The sequence below is a fragment of the Heteronotia binoei genome, chromosome 4 (assembly GCF_032191835.1).
Source record: "Heteronotia binoei isolate CCM8104 ecotype False Entrance Well chromosome 4, APGP_CSIRO_Hbin_v1, whole genome shotgun sequence".
Taxonomy (NCBI): Eukaryota; Metazoa; Chordata; class Lepidosauria; order Squamata; family Gekkonidae; genus Heteronotia; species Heteronotia binoei.
In genome coordinates this window covers 25,626,904-25,653,596 of record NC_083226.1, presented here as the reverse complement: position 1 = coordinate 25,653,596, position 26,693 = coordinate 25,626,904, and the positions used below count along the sequence as shown (strand labels likewise).

General features: G+C 44.6%; 1 protein-coding gene across 3 annotated transcripts; it reads left to right on the top strand.

Annotated features, from left to right (window-relative positions):
• The first annotated feature begins 243 nt into the window (after positions 1–243).
• On the top strand, positions 244–24,124 carry CST7 (cystatin F). Of its 3 annotated transcripts, none has more exons than XM_060236990.1 (5): positions 244–359; positions 13,179–13,424; positions 20,118–20,290; positions 22,939–23,055; positions 23,963–24,124. In XM_060236990.1, exons 2-5 carry the CDS (start codon positions 13,355–13,357, stop codon positions 24,038–24,040), a joined length of 438 nt encoding a protein of 145 aa, XP_060092973.1. In that variant the 5' UTR covers positions 244–359; positions 13,179–13,354; the 3' UTR covers positions 24,041–24,124. The 3 variants fall into 3 exon arrangements, with proteins under 3 accessions (XP_060092973.1, XP_060092974.1, XP_060092975.1); XM_060236991.1 differs by lacking the exon at positions 244–359 and adding an exon at positions 2,288–2,334; XM_060236992.1 differs by lacking the exon at positions 244–359 and adding an exon at positions 5,011–5,091.
• Positions 24,125–26,693: the final 2,569 nt, after the last annotated feature.

The window sequence follows — 26,693 nt, the reverse complement described above, 5'->3', positions numbered from 1 at the left end:
CATTTTAATGTAGACGCTGAGCTGATATAATTTAATACACCTTCCGGTGATGTCAGGGGTAGGCTTCCCAATCCCCACGTCCTAGCAGGGGATCCCTGTTTTTACAGGCTTTCCCCCGCCCCCAACCAGCTGGCGGTGGGGGAAGCCCCACCCCCACAGTTATCATGTAGTTTTAGAGCTCCTGTAGGTTTAGAAACCTGCAAACAGGTCCGTTTTTAAAATGTGTGCCTTTAAGGCTGAGCAGGAAACAGGAAGGGCTTCATGGGAAAGGATCAGTAACAGTTTTGTAGGAGAACGGCCCCTCCCTTTCTTTTGCTTTTGTTTTCTGAGCAAGTAAAGTTCTGCAGGAACAAGACCCAGTAAGTATTTGTGTGTGTGTGAGAGAGAGGGAGGGGGCAGGGGATTCCCTGGTTTGGAGGTCTTCCCCCCACTTTAGAAAGTGTGGAGGGGAGGGAAATGTCTACTGGGCACTCTATTATTCCCTATGGAGAACGATTTCCATAGGGAATAATGGGGAATTGATCCACGGGTATTGGGGGCTCTGCGGGGCTATTTTTTTAGGTAGAGGCACCAAATTTTTAATATAGCATCTAGTGCCTCTCCCCAAAATACCCCCTAAGTTTCGAAACGATTGGATCAGGGGGTCCAATTCTATGCGCCCCAAAAGATGGTGCCCCTATCCTTCATTATTTCCTATGGAAGAAAGGCATTTAAAAAGGTGTGCTGTCCCTTTAAATGTGATGGCTAGAACTCCCTTGGAGTTCAATTATGCTTGTCACACCCTTGCTCCTGGCTCCACCCCAATGTCTCCTGGCTCCACCCCCAATGTCTCCTGGCTCCGCCCCCAAAGTCCCCAGATATTTCTTGAATTGAACTTGGCAACCCTAGTCAGGGGTGTGTGGCATATGCAAATGAGGCTTCAGCACCTACAAAATGACTCCTGAACTGAACTAAATGATCTTATAGTTCATAGACATATATATGGAAACAAGTAGATTCAAGTTCAGGAGCACCTAAGAAACCAGTGAGAAAGCTTTGACTCTTAAAAGCTTATACCCCCAAAATCTTGCTGGTCTGTAAGGTTCTATCCTTCTATTACAGCAACGTGGCTACCCTTTGAAACTATATACCCGAAAAGGTTTCCTTACTAATACGTATGTAAGTACTATCAAGTTACAACTAACTCATGGTATCCCAACCAGGGGCTCTCAAAACAAATGAGAAACAGAGATGATTTGTTGCCCTTCCCTTCCTCTGCAGAGCCTTCCTTGGTAGTTTCCTACCCAAGTACCAACCCTGCTTAATCTCCAAGTTCTGGCAAACTCAGGCTATACTATCCTGCCTTTCCTTCCTCCCTTACTTACAAGCTTGCCATATTCAGATAAGGGTTTTGTTGTGTGGTGAGAGCCAGAGGAAAAAACTCGGTGGGCGTGTTGCAGTGGGTAAAGAACTTGGATGTGTTGTCCACATCATTTCAAATGGCTCTGTTCTAGGGCTGCCAGGTCCTTCTTCCTGGCAGGGAGATCTTTGGGCCTTGCTGGGATGTGGGGGGTAAAGGTTAAGTTAAGGTTCAGGTTAGCCTTTCGCCTGCTAAACAAGAAAGAGAGAATGTCACAAGACTCCCTTAGATGTATGTTGATAGCTGCCAGAGTAACATTGTGATCGATTTCCCACTCGCCTAATTCCGCTCTCACACTCCACTTCTCAGCAGGGCTTCTGTCCAATTTCACACTATCTGCCCTGGGGCTGCAAGTAGCTTCGCCTTTTTTGCATGGCAAACAGAAACCTCTAAAAACCAGTTTCTGTTTGCCGTGCAAAAAAGCCAAAGCTAGTTGCAGCCCTGGGGCAGACAGTGTGAAATTGGACGGAAGGCCCGCTGACTAGAGGAGCATGCGGTGAGTGGGAAATCAGTCTGCCTCTAGGTATCAAAGTAGTCAACGGGTCCATTAGGATAAGAGTTAGGGTTAGGCTTAGGTGGGGGTTAGGGTTAAGTTAGGGTTCTGGTTATCTTTTGGCTTGCTAGACAAGACAGAAAGAATGTCTCAAGATTCCCTTAGATCTAGGGCTTTTTTTTTTGTATAAAGAGCACCCCCCAAAAAATTTATTTGCATATTAGGCCACAAACCTATATTGTTTATGCTGATCTGGTTTTAAATGAACGTTTTAAATTCTTTTTATTATGTTGTTATCCACCCTGAGCATGTTCTTGGGAAACGGCAGAATATAAATTGCCTAAAATAAATTTTTAAAAAAGAAAAGAAAACCCCTGATGGCAAGTGAGCTGGAGGTTCAGGTAGCTGACTGCAAGTTGACTCAGCCTTCCATCCTTCTGAGGTTGGTAAAATTAGTACCCAGCTTGCTGCATTCCTGCTCAAAAAAAGCCCTTCAACTGTCTGATTGCCCAGTGCTTTGGTGCAGAGAGAAGGAACAAGTGGAATACTGCCTGACATGTGGCAAAAGCTCATCTTGTGCTGGGTCACAGGAGTGACAACCCAGGGTCAGTGGGGCTGGTCGCAACCTAAAATGCAGGCAGCCAATCACTAGCATCCAGAAGTGCACCAGACTTAGGGCTGCCAAGTCCAACTCAAGAAATATCTGGGAACTTGAGGATGGAGCCAGAAGCAAGGGTGCGACAAGCATGTCTGAACTCCAAAAGGAGTTCTGGCAATTACAATTAAAGGGACTATGCTCCTTTTAAATGCCTTCCTTCCAGAGGAAATAATGGAGGACAGGGGCATCTTCTTCAGGGGCCTATAGATTTGGACCCCCTGGTCCAATCTTTTTGAAACTTGGGGGTGTGTTGAGGAGAGGAACCAGATTCTATGCTGACTTTTAGGTGCCTCTGTCTCAAAAAAACAGTCCCTCTGAAGCCCCAGACACCCACGGATCAATTCTCCATTATACCCTATGAAAATCGATCTCCATAGGATACAATGGAGTGCCCAGCAGCAATTTCCCTCCCTCACCCCGCTTTCTGATGAGCCTGAAGCAGGGGAGGTGGGCTTCCAATCTGAGGGATCCCCTGGCCCCAATGGGAATTGGCAACCCTAACTGGACTGGGCGCCCTTTGGAGACAAAGACCCCTGTCCCACCCAAGGACACATTATAGAAACCGATGTCCTCCTGGGGGGCAATTGTTCAAATCTGTGACAGAGAAAATCCTGACAGGCAAGTTTCTGGAGCCAATTCTCTCTATTATGCCTGGAGGCAAGGAGCAAGCCAGAAGGGATACCATAGTAGAACAGAAGTTCAGTAGGTATCAGAAGAAACGTTCTGTTGTTTAATACAATATATTTTTATTGTATATTTGATCGGATATATAAAGCATGGTATTCTTGCCTGGCTCATTGGAGCCTGTAGGACTGAGCTTGGGGACTCAGGAACAATGGGCAGTAGGATCCAAATCCCTGCTGTCCTGCTCCAATCACAGGCCCTCTGCTGGTTTGAATGGTCCAATAGCACGCTAGTGCGGGAACCTTGAGTGTATATATAGTTGGCTCTGTTGGCCCAGTAGTCAGTCATAGAACACAGCCTATACTATGCTGTAGGGTTGCCAATCCTCAGGTGGGGGCAGGGGATCCCCGGGTTTGGAGGCCCTCCCCCCGCTTCAGGGTCGTCAGAAAGCGGGGGGAGGGGAGGGAAATGTATGCTGGGAACTCTGTTATTCCCTATGAAGATTTATTCCCATAGAAAATAATAGAGAATTGATCCGTGGGTATCTGGGGCTCTGGGGGGGTTGTTTTTTGAGGTAGAGGCACCAAATTTTCAGTACAGCATCCAGGGCCTCTCCCGAAAATATCCCCCAAGTTTCAAAACGATTGGACCAGGGGGTCCAATTCTATGAGCCCCAAAAGAAGGTGCCCCTATCCTTCATTTCCTATGGAAGGAAGGCATTGAAAAGGTGTGCCGTCCCTTTAAATGTGATGGCCAGAACTCCCTTTGGAGTTCAATGATGCTTGTCACAGCCTTGATCTTGGCTCCACCCCAAAAGTCTCCTGGCTCCGCCCCAAAAGTCCCAGATATTTCTTGAATTGGACTTGGCAACCCTACTATGCTGTGATAATACAAAGAGCTATGATCACTATCACCTCGCCTCTTCATTGTGTTGAACCCAAATTATATGGATATATAATATGGATATATATATGGATATAATTTTTTATAATTTCTAAAAGTTGCATAACATAATTTCTATATTATTTATTTGAATTTTGTGATTCTATGAGGCTGGATATCATGATAATCTGTGGGTTTACATTCTTGCCGCCTGGAAGTTGGCAACCCTAGTTGCAGACATCGCTCCTATGGTTATTCTTGTTAAAAGAACAAGGGGGTTAAAAGCTCTGTCGAGTCCCCACTGGCTGTGAGAAAAGTGGAAGAGAAATGTTTCAGTCTTAAATAAGAGTATATAAAAGAACCCCCCCTCTGCCATGGAAGCTTGCTGGGCCACTGTGGGCCAGTCACATGCTATCAGCCTATCCTCCCTCACAGGGCTGTCGCGAGGATAAAAACGGAGGAATAAACATTGTGAAATAAATAAAAGGGAGAGAGTATGTTGAAGCTGGAATGCTGGAAGCAAATGGGCAAGGCCGTTATTTGCAAGTCAAATGTCTGCAACAAAAAGATGCAATTCCAGGAAGAAGCTGGCGGTCAAACATTAGGGCAAACGCAGCCCAGGTCAAACTAAAAAACCATCTATGTAAAAATTTCCACACATGGACATCTGAAACATGCCTTGTTTACTGCAGGTATTCAGCCAATGTTATGTTCGTGGCTGTGAAGAGCAACAAGGAGTCTGGTGGTCCCCCTAAAGGCTGACGGATCTCTCGAAGCATATCTAAACCCTTCTGAGATTTGGATATACTATATTTACTAAGAGAGAGTGGTATTAATTTTTAGCTGCTTTCCACCACCACCAGCAGCCCTGTGATTTAGGCCTGAGGTATGCACTCGATTAAGAGCCCTGTGGTGCAAAGTGGTAAAGCTGCAGTACTGCAGTCGAAGCCCTCTGCTCACAACCTGAGTTCGATTCCAGCGGAAGCAGGTTCAGGTAGCTGACTGCAAGTTGACTCAGGCTTCCATTCTTCTGAGGTTGGTAAAATTAGTACCCAGCTTGCTGGGGGGAAAGTGTAGTTGACTGGGGAAGGCAATGGTAAACCACCCCGTAAAAAGTCTGCCGTGAAAACACTGTGAAGCAACGTCACCCCAGAGTCGAAAAACGACCGGTGCTTGCACAGGGGTCTACCATAAATGCACTTGATTGTCACAAGAGAATGCTGGGCCAAAATTATGAGGAGGGGAGCAAGTGTGTCAGGACAGAGAAAACTTCCTTGTCTTGCAGAATACTCCATGAGAGTGCTCTTTTCCCAAGTACCACAAAATCCTAGACATCTCTGAGAAAGCATTTGCATAAGCTGCAGGTTCCTGGATACCTTTGGAGCAAAAAGGAGCAGTTGTTTCGGGGAGGACACATGCTGCCCACTCCAGACCTTAAGCAGAGCACCTGCAACTTTAAGGGTTGCTTAGACCAGTGGTCCCCAACCTTTTTGGCACCAGGAACTGGAATTGTGGAAGACCATTTTTCCATGAACTGGTGGGATGGGGGGAGGGGCAATGGTTTCAGGATGATACAATTGTGCACTTTATTTCTATTAGTTTGGTGTAGTGGTTAAGTGCATGGACTCTTATTTGGGAGAACTGGGTTTGATTTCCCCCCTCCTCCACTTGCAGCTGCTGGAATGGCCTTGGGTTAGCCATAGCTCTGGCAGAGGTTGTCCTTGAAAGGGCAGCTGCTGTGAGAGCCCTCTCAGCCCCACTCACCTCACAGGGTGTCTGTTGTGGGGGGAGAAGATATGGGAGATTGTAAGCCACTCTGAGTCTCTGATTCAGAGAGGAGGGTGGGGTATAAATCTGCAATTCTCCCTCTGAGACGCAGGACACCTTGTGGGTGATTCCCAACCCATCAGTAGGGAGGCAGGACTAAATTTTCAACTTCCTGTTTCCATTGGGAGTCACCCTCAACTCAGTTCTTTTCCTGCCTCTGTAGGGAGAGCATTGAATATAGGACCATCTGCTTCTATTATTCTCTTCATCTAGATACTTTTACTTTTACTCAATTTCTTGATCCTTTACTAACAATTTCTTGCAGATTTTTTAGTTGATGCTCCAATTGCAGCTTTTCAGAGATACAGTTTGGTGTTGGAAGATGGCCCCCTCCTCCACTTGCAGCTGCTGGAATGGCCTTGGGTTAGCCATAGCTCTCACAGAGCTGTCCTTGAAAGGGCAGCTTCTGGGAGAGCTCTCTCAGTCCCAACCACCTTACAGGGTGTCTGTTATGTGGGAGGAAGGTAAAGGAGATTGTGAGCCGCTCTGAAATTCAGAGTGGAGGGCAGGATATAAATCCAATGTCTTCTTCTTATTATTAATATTCCATTGTAATATATAATGAAATAATTATACAACTCACAGCCCTGTTGCTAACAGGCCATGGACTGGGACCGGTTATGGCCCTGGGCTTGGGGACCCCTGGCTTAGACAAACAAACAAACCACCCAAAGGCAGCCTTTTTCCATTAAGGCCACAGGATGATGGGAAATGTAACACCTGGTGGGATTTCAGACAACTCTTAAAGTTCCCAGAGATAGAGTGTTGGTCGGTGGGGGGGTGGGGTGGGGAGGGGAGGGAGAGAGAGAGAGATTCTTGCACAATTTAGCTGTGGTACAGTGCCATCACTGGGGGATTTTGCTCCATGTGAAATTCCTTGGAGTCGAGCAAAGGATCCCAGACAGCTATCGAGGGCTTCCCTTTTAATTTGTGCACAAGCATCAAGAAAAAAGCAATGAGATTGCTGGCCACCGCTTTCTCACATACTGGGATAAGCTGCCTCTTTGCTGGGAAAAAACACCCAGAGCAATTAACTTCTCTGGAGTGTAGTGGCCATAAATAGCCTCCAGAGAAAGAGCAGACCTTGGCAAATATAATTTAATTGGCCATAAAAATAACTCGGCTCACCTGATCCTAGTGGAAACTTCAGCGCAGTGCCATCTTTTACATCTTCGTTCCTGAGAAAGACCAGATTGTCACCTTCTTTCTGGCAAGGGTGCTGTGCTTTTAAGAATAGCACAACAATTCTGCAGGCAAAGTGGTCACCTCCGCTGCATCTCAGTGTAGATGAGAGCTCCACCAGTTGAACATTTGCCTGCCACACAGCTGTTAAAGACACCAGAATCTAGGGGGGTGGGGAGGAGACCAGGCACCATCAATAATCTGTTATTCGATGCTTCATCACTTTCCTTGGACAAGAATATAGATAGCTGTTATTGGTTCATGGGAGGGAAAGCATCCAAGAAGTACCCTTGGAAATATCACAAAATAATGAGCACAGACTGATGAGGAGGTGTGCAGGACTTTTTTTTTGTAGCAGGAACTCCTTTGCATATTAGGCCACACACCCCTGATGTAGCCAATCCTCCAAGAGCTTACAGTGGGCTCTTGAATAAGAGCCCTTTAAGCTCTTGGAGGATTGGCTGCAACAGGGGGGTATAGCCTAATATGCAAAGGAGTTTCTGCTACAAAAAAAGCCCTGGGGAGGCGGTTCTGATAGAAGGATGTTACACTGCTTATGTCTTTGGATACAATTCAAACTCTTTAGTCATAGGATTGCCACCTTTTAAACATCCAGTTTCCCCCTGATCAGATAACAGCATCAGGTCTGTTCTGTATGGAGATGATTTTCCATTTTCCTCTCATTGCTACTGTGAATGCTTTTGTGTTCACAATTCAGAGTGGTCCAGGTGGGTGGAGCCGTGTTGGTCTGAAGCAGTAAAATAAATTTGAATCCAGTGGCACCTTTAAGCCCAGTGAACTTTTATTCAAGGTATGGACTTCCATGTGCACACACACTTCTTCAGATACAATTAAATGGAAGAAAATCATTCAGCCCTGTCTGTAAGTTTGAAGAGTTGTCTTCAGAGCTCATTTTGTAGCAGGAGCTCCTTTGCATATTAGGCCACACACCCCGGTATAGCCAATCGTGCAAGAGCTTACAGGACTCCTAGTGCAGGGCTTACTGTAAGCTCTTGGAGGACTGGCTACATCAGGGATGTGTGGCCTAATATGCAAAGGAGCTCCTGCTACAAAATGAGCCCTCGTTGTCTTCCATTTTGTTGTACCTGAAGAAATGTGTGCATGCGAAAGCTCATATCTTGAATAAAACTTTGGCTGATTCTGCACTAACCTTGTTCTGTGCCAGGCTTCTGTTTTTCTCCAGAGCAAGCTAGAGAAATGGAAGCCTGGCGCGGAGCAAGCTTAGTGCAGAATCAGCCATAGTTGGGCTTAAAGGTGCCATTGGACTCTAACCTTAAGTCAGAGTGATGTAGTAGTTAAGAGTGGCAGACTCTAATCTGGAGAACTGGGTGGGATTCCCCACTTCTCCTCCACATGAAGCCTGCGGGGTGACCTTGGGTCAGTCACAGCTCTCTCAGCCTCACCTACCTCCTGGGGTGTCTGCTGTGGGGAGAGAAAGGGGAAGTGATTGTAAACTGCTTTGAGACTCCTTAAAGTAGACCTTTGCGTGCACAGACATAACAGAACCTGTCATTAGAACAAATCAGTAGACAAGTGCACCTTTAAGACCAACTAAGTTTTATTCAGAATGTAAGCTTTCATATGCTCTTAAGCAGGGCTTTTTTTAAAAGCAGGAACGCATAGGAACGCAGTTCCAGCTGGCCTGGTATCAGGAGGTGTGGCCTAATATGCAAATGATTCCTGCTGGGCTTTTTCTACAAAAAAGCCCTATGTGAAACAATGGTGATATTGAGGTGTGTGGCCTAATATGCAAATGAGTTCCGGCTGGGCTTTTCCTACCAAAAAAGCCCTGCTCTCAAGCAGACTTCATCAGACAAGATGGAATGGCAAGCCATCTTTAAAAGATGGCTTGCCATTCCATTTTGTCTGATGAAGTCTGCTTAAGAGCATACAAAAGTTTACATTCTGAGTAAAACTTAGTTGGTCTTAAAGGTGCCACTTGTCTACTGCTTTGTTCTATTGCTTCGGACTAACATGGCTGCCCACTTAGAACCTGTTATTATCCTCTCCTCACTTATGGTATTGTACCCTGTTGAGCTCCCTTCCCTCCCCAAACCCTATCCTATGCAGGATCCAGCTCTAAAATCTCCAGGTATTTTCCCACCCACAATAGTAATAGTAAATACAACTGGAATCGGTGTGAAGATAAGCACTATAAGATAACCACTGGAAGCAATAAAACTTCCATCCCAAGCGTGTAAATATGCATTTACGCACTTGGTGTGAAATATGCATATTTGCATGCTTGACGTGAAAGTTTTATTGCTTCTGGTGGTTATCTTATATTGCTTATTTTCCCACCCACAGCTGGCAACCTTACCTGTGCAGCCCCTAAAACTAATAATGCTAGGAAAAGTTGAAAGCAGCAGGAAAAGAGGAAGACCCAACATGAGATGGGTTGACTCAATAAAGGAAGCCAGGACCCTCAGTTTGCCAGACCAGAGCAAGGCTGTTGATAGGATGATAGTCATTAATTCATAGCACTGGCACTCAGAATGCACAGCCCAGTCTCATCAGTTCTGAAGCTAAGCAGGGTCAGCTTTGGTTACTACTTTGGTGGGAGACCACCAAGGAAGTCCAGAGTTGCTATGCAGAGGCAGGCAACAGCAAACCACCTCTGAACAGCTAGTGCCTTAAAAACACTATGAGGTCCACATAAGCTGGCTGCAAATTGATGGTGCTTCCTGCCACCAAAAATATGAGTTCAGTGTTATAGCATGACATGGGGCTGGATGTGGACACATAAGTGCAGAAGTCCATGGCTTCCTGGCCGCATTTCCCCAATTTTGCTTTGGGTATGATCTTTCGAGATCATGTTCAGGTTTGGGAAAACCCACAGTGGAGCTGAGAAAAACCTGGAAAGTCACTAAAAAAACCCACACGGAAGCCAAAATTGCTGCAACTTGAGGTGGGGGGAGGACGTGGCGCAAGAACTTCACACCAAAGTCGTCCTCATTTGCCTCTGTGTTACAGAGAAATTGTCTGAAGGGCGGGGGAACCAAATCTGGACGCAGCAGAACATGATGCATCTTTGGAATATCAAACAATGGGAAACTGGCACACATGTTAGGATGTGGGTTTGGTGTGTGGCTGTGGGGAGGAATTAGTATAGGAAGTATCATGTGGGCGTTAATCACTGAGGTGGGGCTGCAGACAGAAAGCAGGGCTTACCTGTCGCCCTGGAGTTAACCACAACTATTTCTTTATACGCTCTGCCTAAGAGCTTATTCTGTCCTGCAGCGCTTGAGGGGAAAAAACCCTCAATTCACAGACTGTCCCATTTTGTGTAGGGTTAGAGCGCCCTCTGTAGGGCTGTGGTGTTCTGATCTGATGCGTATCTGTGATCAGACCCTGACCTGAATGGCCCAGGCTGCTCAGATCCTGGAAGCTAAGCAGAGGCAGCCCTAGTTAGTACTTGGATGGGAGACTATCAAGGATGAGATTAACAAATGGAATTCATTACCACAGGAGGTGGTGGCAGCTACAAGCATAGATGGCTTTGAGAGGGGGATGGATAGGCATATGGTGTAGAGGTCCATTAGTGGCTATTAGCTACAAGGAATAGATGGAACTCTCTGTCTGGGAATAGATGGAACTCTCTGTCTACAAGGAATAGATGGAACTCTCTGTCTGGGGCAGTGATGCTCTGTAATCTTGGTGTTTGGGGGCGGGCAACAGTGTGAGGGCTTCTAGTGTTCTGGCCCGACTGGTGGACCCCCTGTTGGCTTTTGTTTTTTTGGCCACTTTGTGACAGAGTGTTGGACTGGATGGGCCATTGGCCTGATCCAACACGGCTTCTCTTATGTTGTCATGGGCAGGGTTGCTACACAGGGGCAGGCAATGGCAAACCACCTCTGCTCATCTCTTGTGCAGAAAAACTCATGAGGGGTTGCCATAAGTTGGCTATGACTAGATGGCATTTTCCATCCTACCTGATCAGGGTACAGTCCGAAAGGTTTTTGTTGTCCAATTTAGATGGCAGCAGTAGCAGGGAGGGGGGAAAGAAGGAGGGGTTTGAACCTTCCTACCTTTGCAGTAAGATAGATCCAGGTGGGCAGCCATGTTGGTCTGAAGCAGTAGAACAAAGTTTGAATCCAGTGACACCTTTAAAACCCTTGCACATTAAAGCTTATACCTTGAATAAAACTTTGCTGGCCTTAAATGTGCCACTGAATTCAAACTTTGTTCTACCTTTGCATGGTTTCTGCCAATCGACTGCCCCCCTGTGGCACTTTGATTAGCCCTAGAAAAGAAAAGAAAGACCAGGTGGAGGCGGTTTCTTTGAGGTTTTATTGTAGTTTGTACATTTTCAGTGTGGACTTCTGAGCCACTTGAAATATAATGTTGTAGATTTTGTAATAATGTGGACTGATTCAGGCATTAAAATAATCAGAACAAAAAGTAGAACTGAGTCAAGTGAAAACAGGCTTTCAGTGTCACTGTTCAGCTCATTTCTGGGACAAAATCCTTGGCGCTTCTTGGTGGTATACATCATTTCTATAGCCCAGGTTAGGGGTGTGCATTCGGTTCGGCTGAACCGCATAGACCACCGAATCACCCCTGATTCGGAAGTATACGGGCCCGTATACTTCCGATTCCATTTTCAGGCCATTAAACGGGAGCCGTATATGGCTCCCCATATACTTCCATATAAATATTCGGAAGTATACGGAAGTCAATGGAAAAGACAGGAAAGGAGCTTCTGCAGCCTCAGGGGAGCTACGGAATTACACGGATTCGGAAATACATGGGGCCAAAAAGATACGGAATACCGTGTATTTCCTATTACCATACTTGGAATAGCCACATATATAGTAGATGCGCGGCTATTTCCGAATATACGGCCCCATTATACCCTTTGGCTATTAAATATAGCACTGCTCTGTGATTGGCCAGAGAACACTGTTTACTTGGATACCCAAGTAAACAAAAGAACAACAATGTAGCTGATGGCTGAGGGATTAGCCCAGCCATCAGCTACACAAAAGCCCTTCAAAGCATGCATTTGCAATGCTTTTTGCAAATGCATGTTTTGAATTGGCTGCTGTGGCACCTCTCCCCCTCCCTCCCTGATCCCAGGGAGGCTATGGAAGAGGCGGGAAAAGGCTTCCAAAGGCAGGAAAGGAAGCAAGCAGCTCCCCTGAGGCTGCAGAAGCTCCTTTCCCGCCTTTTCCATTGACTTCCATATACTTCCGAATATCTATACGGACGTAAACGGGGAGCCATATACGGCTCCCATTTAATGGCCTAAAAATGGAATCGGAAGTATACGGTGCCGTATACTTCCAAATCAGGGGTGATCCAGTGGTCTCTGCGGTTCAGCCGAACCGAATGCACACCCCTAGTCTCTTCCCCATCCATTAGAGGGTGTTTAAAAAAGCAAAAACAATCAAACAGTACCTTTGTTGACATAATAAGCTATGCTATAGCATGCTATAGAGATACGTCAAATACCTTTTTAAAAATTTAGATAATCCCTCTGGTGGCAAGCAGAGGAAAGGCAAGGAAAATGGCACTGATGTGGAATGAAACCTAACACAGCCCTCAATATGTTTTGGCCTAACGGGCCTTCTGGAGTGGTCAAGTATAGGCGGTACACTTAGACTCAATATTGCAATAATACTACAAGTGGCTAATGAGTGTAAGGCCCAAAAAGGAGTGTTATAGTTATAATCACTGATGTAAGGCATAGGAGTATCATGGAGGCCTCATATGATATCACCTTGTGTCATAATCATGTACATATAACCTGGGTGATGTTTCAATTATATGCCCTCCTATTTTGGTCCAGAAGACACAGTCTCAAGAGCAATTCAAGGCCGATGTACCGTCATGGTAAATAGATGACAATTTAGCTCTAAATTTCAATTTACTGCATTTTAAGAAATTTCTGCGAGTTGTCCTGTGTGTACTGAAAGGCAAGATATAACCGCCCCCCCCCCCCCATAAGCACATTTTAAAACTAAAAGGCCCAGACAGGCATTGAGGTTCCTGCCACTTTAAAAGATGCAATCATTGCACACCTTTTGTTTGCTTTTCTTCGCAGCATAATCAAGTACTTAATTGTTCATCCAGTCTTGTTTTTAAAAAAGATTTCTTCCAGAAGATAATGTTTTGCGAAGACAAAGAAATCGGGAGATAAAATGACAGCTCGAGAGTTCTTCTGTTAAACAAGAGTTCCTGAACAAGGAGAGGAAACCCAACTTCCTCCGCAGAGTGTCAGAAGCAAGCAGCTGAGTGTCGGCTGGTTTTTAGCAAAGCAGCAACCATGTCATTCCGGTGGAGCATCGCTGTGTTTTGCTTTCTCACTCTATTTGACGCAGCCAGAACTTCCAGTGGTAAGACTAAATAGTATTCCTTTGCTGAACTTGCATAAGTGTTTTAAATAATACTGGATTATCAGTGATGTTTTGTTTTTTTCCCTAAAGCCCAGGACATCTAGCGGGGGAGGGGGCACTGGAGTTTTAATGTCAACTGTTTCAGCAGCACTATCACTTCTTTGTCCAAGGGAGGCTGTGGCAAGATTTCCAACAAGAATATGATCATTGGGTTTCTCAGATCTTTTACTCAGGGAGAGACCTGAGACTGTCTGCATCTTGTTGCACCAGCTCTGGTCCTTTTAACTAAATTGCTAACCAACACACACATCTCTGCATGGCTTTGCTTACAAAATACTTTATCCCTGATATAAACATGTAGATATACATACATGAGAAAGGAGGGTTATGAATGAAGTAAATTAAATACTGAAAGTTCAGGGGCAGGAGCAAAAAGAATATGGCAATCTAGCTGGTCTGTGTGTAGGGTTGCCCATTCTGGGTTGGGAAATACCTGGAGATTTTGGGGTGGACCCTTGGGAAGAGCAGGGTTTGGGGAAGGGAGAGACCTCTGCAGGGTATAGTGCCACAGAGCCCACCCTTCAAAGCTGCCATTTTCTGCAGGGGTACAAAAATTAAGATACCTAAATGGGTGTTTGAGAAAGAACTTGGCTGGAGTTTTCAGTTTGACTTACAAGGAAGCTGCAGGAGCAGCTGAACGCAATCAAATCCGGGGTTTGCGTGAAGGTTAGAATTTGTCCTTCAGAAGTCAACAAACAACGGAGGGACTCCTGCGGAACATTATTATTTTTGAGTCTTTGCACTCATTTTGGAAAACTCTGTGACTGTGTGGGGTCCTCCTTGGAGTATTGTTTTGAGACTGTTGTTTTCTATTTATACTGTATGAATGTATGCCCACTGTTGGGGGCTGTTCATTTCATTATAATAGAACTTTATATACACCAGTTAAGAGTGTTTGTTTGTGCACAATATTTTGTATTTTTGTATTTTTGTATTTCATATATTGTGCTGCCACTGTTCTTTTGCATTTTCTGCAGGGGAGCTGATCTTGGTCATCTGGAGGTCAATTGTAATAGTGGGAGATCTCCAGGTACTACCTGGAGGCTGGCAACCTTATTAATTGTGTGTAACACTTAGGAACAGACTTGGGTTTCCTTGTGGCCCAAGAGAAGGCTGAGACAAAAGGCTCCAGCAGCACAGACAGCAATATGGGGACTGCTTGGCTCTCATCTGGCCAGCAGCAACATGCGATTCAGTCCCAGCCCTCCAGAGGACCGATCCCAGTAAGTTAAAGGACCAGCTTTCCCCCTAGGGATGTCAGTCTCCAGGTAGGACCTGGGGATCCCCTGGAATAACAGTTTGTCTCCAGAATATACAGTTCCCCTAAAGAAAATGGATGTTTTGAAGGGCAAACTCTATGGCACCGTAACCCACTGAGGTCCCAGTGTCCTCCCCAGGCTCCATCCTCAAATTGCCATGAGTTTCCCAACCTTGATCTGGCAACCTTACTCCTCCATCCCTTGCTGGTAGCTGGTTGGGGTGGACCTACTTCTCCCCAGTAAAAAACTGGAAAAGATGGAGTACAACCTGGCCTTACAGCTAGGGTTGCCAACTTTCAGGTGGTGGCTGGAGATTTTCTGGGATTACACCTGATTTCCAGGTGAGAGAGATAGATTCACCTGGAGAAAATGGCTGCTTTTGGAACGTGGGCTGTATAGCAATATACTCCATCGAAGTTCCTCCCAACCCCAAACTTTGCCTTCTTCAGGATCCACCTCCAAAATCTCCAGGTATTTCCCAGCGCAGAGCTGGCTACCTTACTTACAGCTGACCTACAAAGGCACAGGGTCCATTAGGCCTCTTCATACATCACAGAGCCTGAATCATAATAACCCATTGTGTGGTACTTTCCAGCAGACTTTGCAAGCCTGGCCCAACTGTGTTGCCAGAGCAAGGATTCAGGCAAAGAAAACCAAACAAAACAAAAACTTCAAGTTTTAACATTTCAACATTTGCCTTCTGTGAGATAAACCGGTATCTCTCCGTGGTGGTTTCTGTTCAGAGCAGTTAAAGATTTGGGGGAGGAGGTTAAAAACAAGAGTTTGTGGTGGTGTTAGTGTCCCATCTACACAAGCGGGGCTGGCCCTGCCACTAAGCAAACTAGGTGATTGCCTAGGGCGCTGGACTTCTGGGGACACCAAATTGGGCAACCCCATGTGACTCGGTGACATTATCAGTGCAGGAGGAGGGTGCCAGAAGTTAGCCTTGCCTACGGTGCCAGACACTCTAGGGCCGGCCCTGTATACAAGGCATAGCAGAAATTAGAAATCAGGCTTGAAAATCAAGAATGTGAGTTACATAGGCAGTATTTAGTAGTGACCTGTCCCCAGCCTAGTTCACAGATGCTTGTGTATTTCTGGGTTTCACTAATCTTAATTACTGCATACTTGCTGCCTTCAATAGATGGTGAATATGTAGACCCATTCTTACTATTCAGAAGAGGCAGCAATTGCATATTTTCAGACATGCATTCAGGTTGGCCGTTGCTTTTGAGTTGCACAAGTGCATCATCAGGATTAGTGCATTGCAAAGTGCTTGCCCAATTTATCCAAGTCGGATCTCTTGTAGAAATGCATCATTACTTCTTTTGGGGGGGAGGAAGGGGATCATCTGCTGAAGACAAAGATGTTTCAACACTCTTCAAAGTGTCCTGCCCCAACTGTCAATTGCCAAATGACACTAAGCCACAGATGGAGCCTTTTACTGTGAAAGAAAGGAAGAAGCCAACATCTCTTCCTCACATGACACCAGTTTCTTGAGCGATATCAATTCTTTTTCTTAAACTCAACAAAGAGAATAAGATTTTTTTGGGGGGAGAGGGGAGTATATTCAGCAGTATAAATTAGCATCTGTAACACGCAGACTCATGCATCAGGACTATGGTGTCCCATGGGCCAGGTTTGTCTGGGCCCAGGCCCCTGGGCTGCATTTTATCACTAAAGTTTAATCCATTAATTCAGAGAGAAAATTCTTGTCTGAAACCTAGGGAGGGAGAGATTCTGTACTTGAATCATGCACTTCTTTGGGTTTTGTATCTAACATCCCTGCCCTGCCCTGCCCTGCCCAGATGCACAGGCTATACTAGGGGTGGCCAAACTTGCTTAACATAAAAGCCACATAGTATAAACATCAGATGTCTGAGAGCCACAAGACATGAACATCAGGTGTTTGAGAGCAGGCAGGCAGGCAGGAAGGCAGGCAGGCAAATAGATGGGGAGGTAGAAGTGGAAAGAAAGCAACTTTAACTTTAGATGCATGCTCCAAGCTGCCAGCTGGCTTGGAGAGCCACACAATATGTGTGAAAGAGCCACATGTGGCTCCTGAGCCACAGTTTGGCCACCCCTGGTCTACACAAATATGAATACCTCTTAGAGCACCAACCATGGGAGATCACCAAAGAAAACTCTGCAGAGGAAGGCAATGACAAACTACCTCTGCTTCTCATTTGCCTTGAAAATCCCCTTGCTGGAGTTGGAAAAAGTCAGCCCTTGATGGCACTTAAATATATGTGTAGAACACCAGATTAACTATAGAATCCTCATTTTGCATGTATTTTGCATTGGAGCAGGGTACTCATTTGACCCACCGGTTGTTACAGATGGTTAAAGTTTTTACATTGCTTTGGCATGAGCTGCTCTTCCCCCCTTATGGTGACATTGTAGGAGTTATGGTCCCATCTTCTCAACCAACAGGGTGGAAACCTCAGCTGGCCATATTGTCATTGGTCCTGCCTGCACCTCGTAACTGATGGTGGATTTCTCTCACATTTCTTTGCAGAACCAGTTCCTTCATGTCCTTCATGTCTTAGCGGGCCTTCTTATGGCTTGCTGTTTTGATGCTTGCTTTGTTTTTCCTTAAGCTTCTCCCACAGCCATGCCAGAGCCTGTCCCTGGCTGGAACCATCCACTGTCATACTTGCTTATGCATGTGCAAGACTGCGGAGGAGTCAGCTCTTTAAATTCAAGCTCTCCTTGAGTGATGGCTTCGTTAGAACCTTGCTGTGAAGACCCCTGTGCTTCTCTATTATAATTGTGGAGAACACCTGAGAACAGCTGAAGTAGCAGTACTGTTTTTATGCATTGCTGGAACCCATACTTCCATCAAGTGTGTGCTTTTATTGTTTGCAAAATCCTGGAGGTGGATCTTTGAACAGAGGGTGATTCTTGTAGACAAGGTTGTGCTTACAAGAAAGCTTGGGACTGTGTTTTGCCCAGGTGCTACATCACAGCATGATTAAAGCACACAGGAAATATGTAAAATGGTCAGTAATATGGGTTTTCTGGAATGCAGTGACCTGGATAGCTCAGGGTAGCCCAATCTCATCAGATCTTGGAAGCTAAGTGGAGTCGGCCTTTGGTAGTATTTGGAAGGGTGACCTCTAAGGAATACCAGGGTTGTGACACAGAGGCAGGCAATGGCAAACAACCTCTGAAATGTCTCTTGCCTTAAAAAACAAATCTAGTTTGCCAACTAGTGGTGCATAACGGTAAAAGAGCTAGAACTTCTGGCTGCCAGACAGTCTTTGGATCTCCTGGCTATACTATATACATTGCATCATCATCATCATCATCATTATCATCTAATATTTTGTTGTTGTTATTTTGGAAAAATATGAATCAAAAGATTTTCTGGATTTTTTTCCTGATGCCCTAAGCACAGCATAATGATTTGATTTAGCGTATTTATTCTTACTTGCGTTTAGTAAATGCAATTTTTCAAATACACCAATTTAATTTTATGGGCCAGTGACAATAAATACTTGAACTTAAATGTTTGATTCAGGAGGGAAAGGCAAATCTTGTGTAAATGTTATAGTCAAACAAGTTCAGAGCTTTTATATGGAAATTGCTTGCATTGCATGAATACTTTTAAAAATTTAAAAAAAACATAGTACATAGTAAATGTGCTGAAAACTGCTGATGTGCTAATTTTAGTATAGATAAACAGGGCTTTTTAGCAGAAATGCACAGGAACACAGTTCCTGCTGGTTTGGTGTCAGGGGGTGTGGCCTAATATGCAAACGAGTTTCTGCTAGGCTTTTTCTACAAAAAATGCACAGAATCGATAGAGTTGTAAGGAACCTCCAGGGCCATCTAGTCCAACACCCTGTACAATGCAGGAAATTTACAAGAACCTCCCCCCCTATGCACACACCCCTCCTCCAAGATGGCAAAAAAGAAGGAAAAAACCTTCTCCAGGATCTCTGGCAAAACTGGCTTGGAGAAAAACTGCTGCCTGATCCCAAAGTGGTGAACAGCATTTCCCTGGGCATATAAAAAAGGGCCACAAGAACTAAGCACTGATGCAGCCCTTCCTGCTCTCCTTCTCATGAGCTACCTAAGTTCACAGAATCAGCATTGCTGTCAGATGGCCACAATAGGCCATGGACATAGTTGTCTACTTACTTGTTTCAACAGAATTTAACTTGATTCCATTGAGGTCAATGGGAAATCTCAGTTTCACTGTTACTCTCTATAGCATGATGAACATTAGTTAGTTAATTCCATATCGGATTAGTGATAACAGTATTCCTTCTACTCTGTGAGCGGAGACATAAAAACAATAATTTAACCTTTGGCTTTGATATGAACTGCACAGCCAATCAAGGTGAATTCTTAAACTTGATTTTTATTTGGATTATTTTGTGTTTTGTAGTTGTATTCCTTCCACCCTCTTTGTAAATCTTAACATGTATTCTTTCACACAGTTCTCAGGTATACCCACTTGAAAAAAAATTAATTATAACTTTGAAACTACGAAGCTTGCCTAGTCATGTATTGGCAGTGGCATCCATTCATTGTTATTACTTGTATGGAGTCGTGGATCTTTAGAAATGGAAAGTTTTCTTCAGTGCTGGAAAACATTCCAGAAAAATTTCTGCCCCACATCTTTGGATTTGATGGGGACAAACTAAGAAAGAGGATGCGTGTAGGGCTGGACTGGAGGATCCAGTTGGAAGACTGGAGGTTCATTTTGGCTAGAATGTGCTTAAACTGTGGCACGGGAGCATCATGCAGCTCTTTCACACATATTATGTGGCTATTGAAGCCCCCACCACCCCATTGGCCAGCTTGCAGAAGGCATTAAATCCCTTTGCCAAGTCAACCAACGTTGGGGACTTGGAGGATGCATTTTAAGTTGCTTTCTTTCCACCTCTCCCTTCCCCATCCTCACATCTATTTTCTTTCTTTCTCTTTTCCCCTTTCTTTTCTATCCACTCCTCCCTCCCCTTCTCTGTTGTTTTCTCCCTCTCGCGTTCATGTCTTGTGGCTCTCAGACATCTGATATTTATTCTACATGGCTCTTACGTTAAGCAAGTTTGGCCACCCCCAAGTCTTCTGAGGTGATCCTTGGGTGGATCATATAAGTGGACTTTTGGATGGATAGAGCTGTAATGGATTTAGTAAGGTGAGTGGGAAGTGTAGCACATACACTCAGTGTACTGAAGCCACCAACTTCTTCTTGCCATTCTGTCAACTTGCGTGGCATCTCTCAGGATGATTGCAAGGAAGTTTTTGCGCCATTCTGTGCAAGAACTCACCAGCAAGAACTCTCCAGCTTGGGGGAGAACCTAGTTATCTAACATGTTTTCTCACAGTGCATGACACCTAACGAACTGTTGCGTTTATACAGGTAGCTTTAGGCAACTGCCTAGTTCAAGAATTAATCCTGGATTTCCTGTCCCCATCAACACCAACGACCCAGGTGTTCGGAAAGCAGCCAGGGATGGTGTTTACAAATACAACAATAGCTCCAATGACATCTTTCTGTTCAAAGAATCTTGTATAAACAAAGCCATGGTGCAGGTAAGAAGAGCCTGGTTGTTATGGTAACCCATCAGATCTGCTTTCACCTGTTGTTTCCATATTGCTCATTCCCACTGCAATCATTCCAAAAGAATTTGAAAGCCAAACCTGATATTCCCTCCTCATTATTCAGGATGTTATTTTATTTATAAATATTTATCATTTTTAGCATGCTAGCTGGTGGGTGTGATTTACAGCCAAGGGGCTATTCATATTTGTCACAGGTAAGCTAGAATAATGGATGGTAGTCATTATATAGGTAACTGAAGTAATTTTGAGGGAACCAAAATGTTTTTTCCCTTGCCTCTGTCATTTAGGAAGGCGCACTATTATGCCTTCAGTTATGAACCTAGTTTAAATCACTTTTATTTCTGGATTTATTATTTTATTTTGTTATCAAGTCACAGCTGATTTACAGTAACCTAGTAGCATATAGGGTTGCCAAGTCCAGTTCACGAAATATCTGGGGATTTTGGGGGTGGAGCCAGGAGACATTGGGGTGGAGCCAGGAGCAAGGTTGTGACAAGCATAATTGAATTCCAAAGGGAGTTCTGGCCATCACACATAGAGGGACCGCACATCTTTTAAATGCCTTTCTTCCATTGGGAATAATGGATAGGGGCACCTTATTTTGGGGCTCATAAAACTGGACCCTCTGGTCCAATCTTTTTGAAACTTGGGGGGTGTTTTGAGGTGAGGCACTGAATGCTATGCTGCAAATTTGGTGCCTCTACCTAAAAAACAGGTCCCCCAGAGCCCCGGATACTCACACATCAGTTCTCCATTATACTCTATGGGAATCAATCTCCATAGGGAATAATGGAGTGCCCAGCAGATATTCTCCCCCCCCTGCTTTCTGATAACCCTGAAGTGAGGGGAGGGCCTCCAAGCCAGGAGATCCCCTGCCCCCACCTGGGAATTGGCAATCCTAGTAGCATTTTCAAGGCAAGAGACTAACAGAAGTGATTTGCCTCTTTGAAGCATCCCTTCGTCTTCCTTGGAAGTCTATCCAACTGACCAGGGCTTAGTTTAGCTTCTGAGATCAGGCTAGTTGGGCCATCCAGGTGAGGGCTAATATCTAACTAAAGACTGATAATAGTTTGTAAGAGAGCTGCAAGTGGCAGAAGATGTCACTTTAGAGCAGGAGTATCAAACTCATTTGTTATGAGGGCTGGATCTGACATAAATGAGACCTTGTCGAGCTGGGCTGGGCCATGTGTGTACCTGTTTAAGACTAGGTAGCAGAGATATGAACTTTTTAAAGGACACAGACAAACAACTAAATAATTTTTTTAAAACAACCTTAAAATAAAACATGCTTAAAACATTAAACTTGTTGGTCTTAAAGGTGCTTTGTATTTCTCCCATGGGATCCAGGGAAATGGGCAAAAGAATCTCTGGCTCTTTCCCTCCCTCCCCAGGGAACCAGGGAGGAGCCTCAACCAATGGAGAAAATGGAGGTTTTGCTCTGTAGTTCCTGTGTTATTGAGCAAGCCTTGCAAAGCAAGCTGAGATGCAGAGGGAAGCAAGAGAGAGGGAGAAGGAAGCAGATGACAGCCAGTTGCTTGGGGGCTTGATAGGAGCCCTCTGGGGGCCTGATTCGGCCCCCAGACCGCATGTTTGACACCCCTGCTTTAGAGTTATAGAAAGGGGAACATTGGCACATAATGGAAAGCTGCCCTGGGGAGAGGCCCATGATACACAGAACTGTATGTATAAATCAACTTTAAAGTATTTGTATTTTCATTCTGGCCCAGCATTAATGGAGAAGTTTTTTGTCTGAAAACAGTCAGTGTCAAGTTTGGGAGGTTTTGCGCTGTCAAGTTTACAATGTGCACCATCACCCTTATACACCATTGAGAGGGGGGCTGCTGGCCCTACCCAGCCAGCAGAACAGTGGATATGAGTGAACTTCCCAAATCAAACAGAAAACCAAGGGAGTTGTGGTACACTGTTTCCATGCTAGTTTCCAACAATCTGTATCCAAACTCCACCCCAAACTACAAAGATATCCTTTACTGGTAGTAGCCTGGTTATTAGATATGCTATGGGCACCTTTCTTTATATTTTTTAGCCCCAATGTAGTAGCAAGTTTTTTGGTGCACCACCAACTTAAGCAGTCACCAGGGAGGGTCACTGTGTGGGACAGGGAAATTTCATTTTGACCCCTGTATAATTTTCCTGACCTTAAGTGCTAAAGTGGTAAAGTAGTCATAGTGATGGACTAGAATGCTAGAGACACAAGGTCAAGTCATGGCTCTTACTGGGAGAGCTTAAAGCACTTTTTCTAAGTTCCCTCACAACATTGTCAGACAGTTAAGAAGACTGATTCTTCAATGCCAGTAGTGTGGACATGAATTACTTTTATTCCATGGAAGCCTGCTGGGTTACCTTGGCCAGTTGTATTCTCTAAGCCGTGCCTATGTTATAGGGGGTATACATTATGTGAGGATAAAATGATATAAGAGAATAATGCGAGATGTTTCAGTTCCCCTTTGGGGAGAAAGGCAATATCAGTGATAGAAATACTTCAGTCATACTAACTTTCATCTCTGAAAAAAACTATTACTTTTCCTCAGCCTCTGAGATTCTCACATCTCTGCTTTATCCTAACTGCTGTTTTCTAACATGGAAACTGCTTTCTCTAGGTTGTGAGGGGGCTGAAATACAACCTTCATGTCGATATCGCCCGGACAGTATGCACCAAAAGGGAACACCCCAGCTTGGACCGATGCCACTTTCAGAAGCAGAAGAAACTGAGACAAGTAAATAGATTTCCCTTCACTTTTCCTTTGGAAACCACATCCAAATAGAATAAGGCACCATAAGTTACATACATTGGCGACTTCAGCAATCATGGCTTACCAGTATCAGTGAGTAATATTTGAAAAATAGCCCTTGTCATATTTTTTAATTACGACCCACCCGAATAGACACAGGGTGTAAGTTTTCAAGTTGTTCAGAACTCTTCATCAGGCTGGATATTTAAAAAAAATAGCTAGGTATAGAACGCTTTGCTGACTTCCAACAGATGCAGGATATGGCTACTGATCAGTTTGCAATATTGGCATGCTGGGAACAAGAAGCAAAAAATGGAAGTCATCCAACTGAAAACAACCAATCGTTGATAATGTAAGAAGGGGTCCCAATGCTTGCTGAATGACAGACTAGCTTTGTTGCACTAGGCATTTTTGATGTTAGATGTAAATATTATTCAAATATACCGTAATCATATTTTGTAGCAGCTTTATTGTTTGCTGATTAATTCTACAACAATCCTCCCCGAGTCTCAGGAAGAAAGGTAGACTGTAAATGAAAATAAATAAAATAAAGGAGACCTCTTTCCTGACCTCAGATACTTTCAATATAAGCACATTTTCTATTTTTTATAATTTATGCTGGTATCACATAGAAAAACCTTCCCAAACAAGGACATTACAGCAAGTCCAGCCTTTTGCCCTATTGGGTGCAAAGCATGTGTGGGAGTTGCACAGAGTGTGGGAATTGTGACCACATCTTTTTTTTAGGGCTGCAAAAGAGGAAGGTGAAACAATTTTGAAATCTGTAGTTGGGATCTTGAAACCATTTTGACAATGGCATGAAGTAGTTTCCTGGATTCCAGTATGTGGAAGTCTTCAATGCTGGTTTCTCTCTCTCTTTTTTCTCCCACAGAAATTCAGATGTTATTTTGAAGTCTGGCTTACTCCTTGGCTGCAGAAAACTGAGGTATTAGTCTCCCATTGTCAATGATGTCTCCTCAAAGATGGCTAAGAGTTCTACCAGTGTCTTCTTTGCCCTGTGACAAAACTGTCAATAAAGAAAATGGACTGAAAATATTTGGCAGTTCCTTGGTTTTCTTTGGTTATGGTCTATTAACTCTGGCCCTGGTATCTACCCATTAACCTCCCCATTCTTTATCTGCACTATGGCCTTGATCCACACAATGACTCAGGCCCCTGGACAAAGACTCCTTCTGGGGTTCACTCCACACCAGGGGTTGTTTTGTAGAAAAATAGGTGGTGGAGCTCATTAGCATATGCTGCCCTCCACCAGCCAAAAGCAACCCAATGCAAGAAAGGAGAACACCAAGCAAGAGAAGCCTGATTGGCCTGGCTAGAGATCCAGCCAGCCCAAGCAGGCCTCACTCACCTGGGGCTCTCCTGGACCATCCCCCCCCCAGCCAAAAGGCCAGCAAGCCACCCACCACCCAAAATCACATAAAAAGTGAAGAAAGGGTGGCACGGGCTTCTCTAGGGATTAATGAGGACTGCTGGGGGTGTGGCAAAGCTCCTGGTGGCTGGCTAGCTGCCTGCTCTCCTAATACAGGGATTGTTATGTAGCTGCACCTACTGTTCAATGGACAAGGTAGATGGGGAAGAAGAGGGGGAACCATCAGAAAGGTTCAGGAGCTGTGCTCCTGTGAGTTCCTGCTGAATTCAAGGCCTGCTCTACACTATCCAGATCCAAGCCAAATAATACATGAAAACAACTTGCCTGACGTGCTTTTACCATTGACAGGCTAGTAACAGGTTTTCTCTATACGTGCTATATATTTCCCCCCACTCTACTCCAGCCTTCCTCCAAATGCTTTGGGTTGAATGCATGGTCACCTGTCCTTGTTATTCTCAGAGTAACCCTGATTTCAGGTTCAGTCTCCAGTTGAAAGAACCAGGTAGCAAATGATACGAAAGACTTATACCAGAGACCATGGAGAGCAGTTGCTAATCAAAGTAGACAACACTGTCTTTGATATTCCAAGAGTCTGATTCTCCATATAGCAACTTCATACGTGAGTTGTATCAGGAAGGGGTTGTGACCCAGTGGCTGAGCATCTACTTAGTATGTGTCACCCCAAAGAATTAGCTGGTTTAGCCCTCTGGAGGCAGAGTTATCACACAGCAGCAGAGCCAGAGACTGGTTGCTGAAGAACATGACAAAATGCGCTGGGCTTTTTATTACTTGTGCAAAGTTAATGCCCTGATCTAAATAGCCCAGACTAGCCCAATCTCATCAAATCTCAGAAGCTAAGCAGTGTCAGCCCTGGCCAGTATTTGGATGGCAGGTCACCACAAATATCGCAGTTGCTACACAGAGGCAAGCAATGGCAAACCATCTCTGAACGTCTCTTGCCTTGAAAACTCCACTGCCATAAGTCAGCTGGAACTTGCAGGCAAAATAAATAATAAAATAAATACAAGATTTACTGGAGAACTTTATATGCGAAAATTAATTAGTATTAATCTATCTGCCTGCCTGCCTACAAATATCTGACGTCCACATCAAGTAAAGCCGGTTCTCAAACATCTAATGCAGGGGTGTTGAACTCATTTATTATGAGGGACAGATCTGACATAAATGAGACCTTGTCAGGCCGGGCCATGTCAAGCTGGGCCATGTGTCTTCCTATTTTAGATTAGGTATCAGCGATATAAACTTTATAAAGGACACAAACACAATTAAAGGGGTTTTTTACAAAAAACTTTAAACATGTTTAAAACATTAGCATTTGTTGGTCTTAAAGGTGCTTTCTTTGTATTTCTGCCATGGGATCCAGGGAACTGGGCAAAGGAAGCTCTGGCTCTTTCCTTTCTTCCCCAGGATGGGAGGGACCCTCAGCCAATAGAAGTAAGAGAAGCTTGGCTCAGTAGCCCTACTGTGCGATTGAGAGAGCCTGGCAAAGCAAGATCTGCCTCCCCTCCTCGAGGAGCCTCAGCCAACAGCGAAAATAGAGGCTTTGAGCTGTAGCTCCTATATGATTGAGCAAACCTTGCAAAGCAAGCTGTTATGCAGAAGGAAGCAAGAAAGAGAAGGAAGCAGATGACAACCAGTTGCTTGGGGGCCTGATAGGAGCCCTGTGGAGGCATGATTTGGCCCCTGGGAAGCATGTTTGACACCCCTAATCGAATCTTTATTCTGGCTCTGTTCAGACGCACAGTTTAATCAGTTGTCGCTGCTGTTTCATACCGGATTAAAAGTGGCTGATCAGATAGCAACATCTGCCTCCTGGTATTAACTCGTGGTAGCCCCCCCCCCCAATCCTTCTCGGAACCAGAGTGTTTTGTTACCTGCTCCTTTGCGGTGTTTTTAGAGTTCTCCCATTTCACCTCGTAGTTTCTCTGTCTGGATAGTTCTCGACCAACTTCCGGATGTCTGAAGGCTGTCCCATAGCAAAAGGAGCCTCAGACATCCGGTTTACGGTCGCCATTTAAAAAAAAATACTAAGCGATATGTGCATAAGCGCAAAACTGCATATAGCTTTCACTTCTGAGCATGCGCATAAGCGCATATCAAAGTTTCAAAATAAAAATAAAAAATAATATATAATATATAATACATAAAAATACATAATTCATCCTCCAGTTGTTGCATTGTGTGGGAACTAACTAGGTTGGAAGTCACCTGA

Coding starts and splice junctions, on each gene's coding strand:
- CST7 (XM_060236990.1), top strand. CDS start 13,355: ATGTCATTCCGGTGGAGCATCGCTGTGTTTTGCTTTCTCACTCTATTT. Junction 13,425..20,117: donor CGCAGCCAGAACTTCCAGTG/GTAAGACTAAAT, acceptor GCGTTTATACAG/GTAGCTTTAGGCAACTGCCT. Junction 20,291..22,938: donor TAAACAAAGCCATGGTGCAG/GTAAGAAGAGCC, acceptor TGCTTTCTCTAG/GTTGTGAGGGGGCTGAAATA.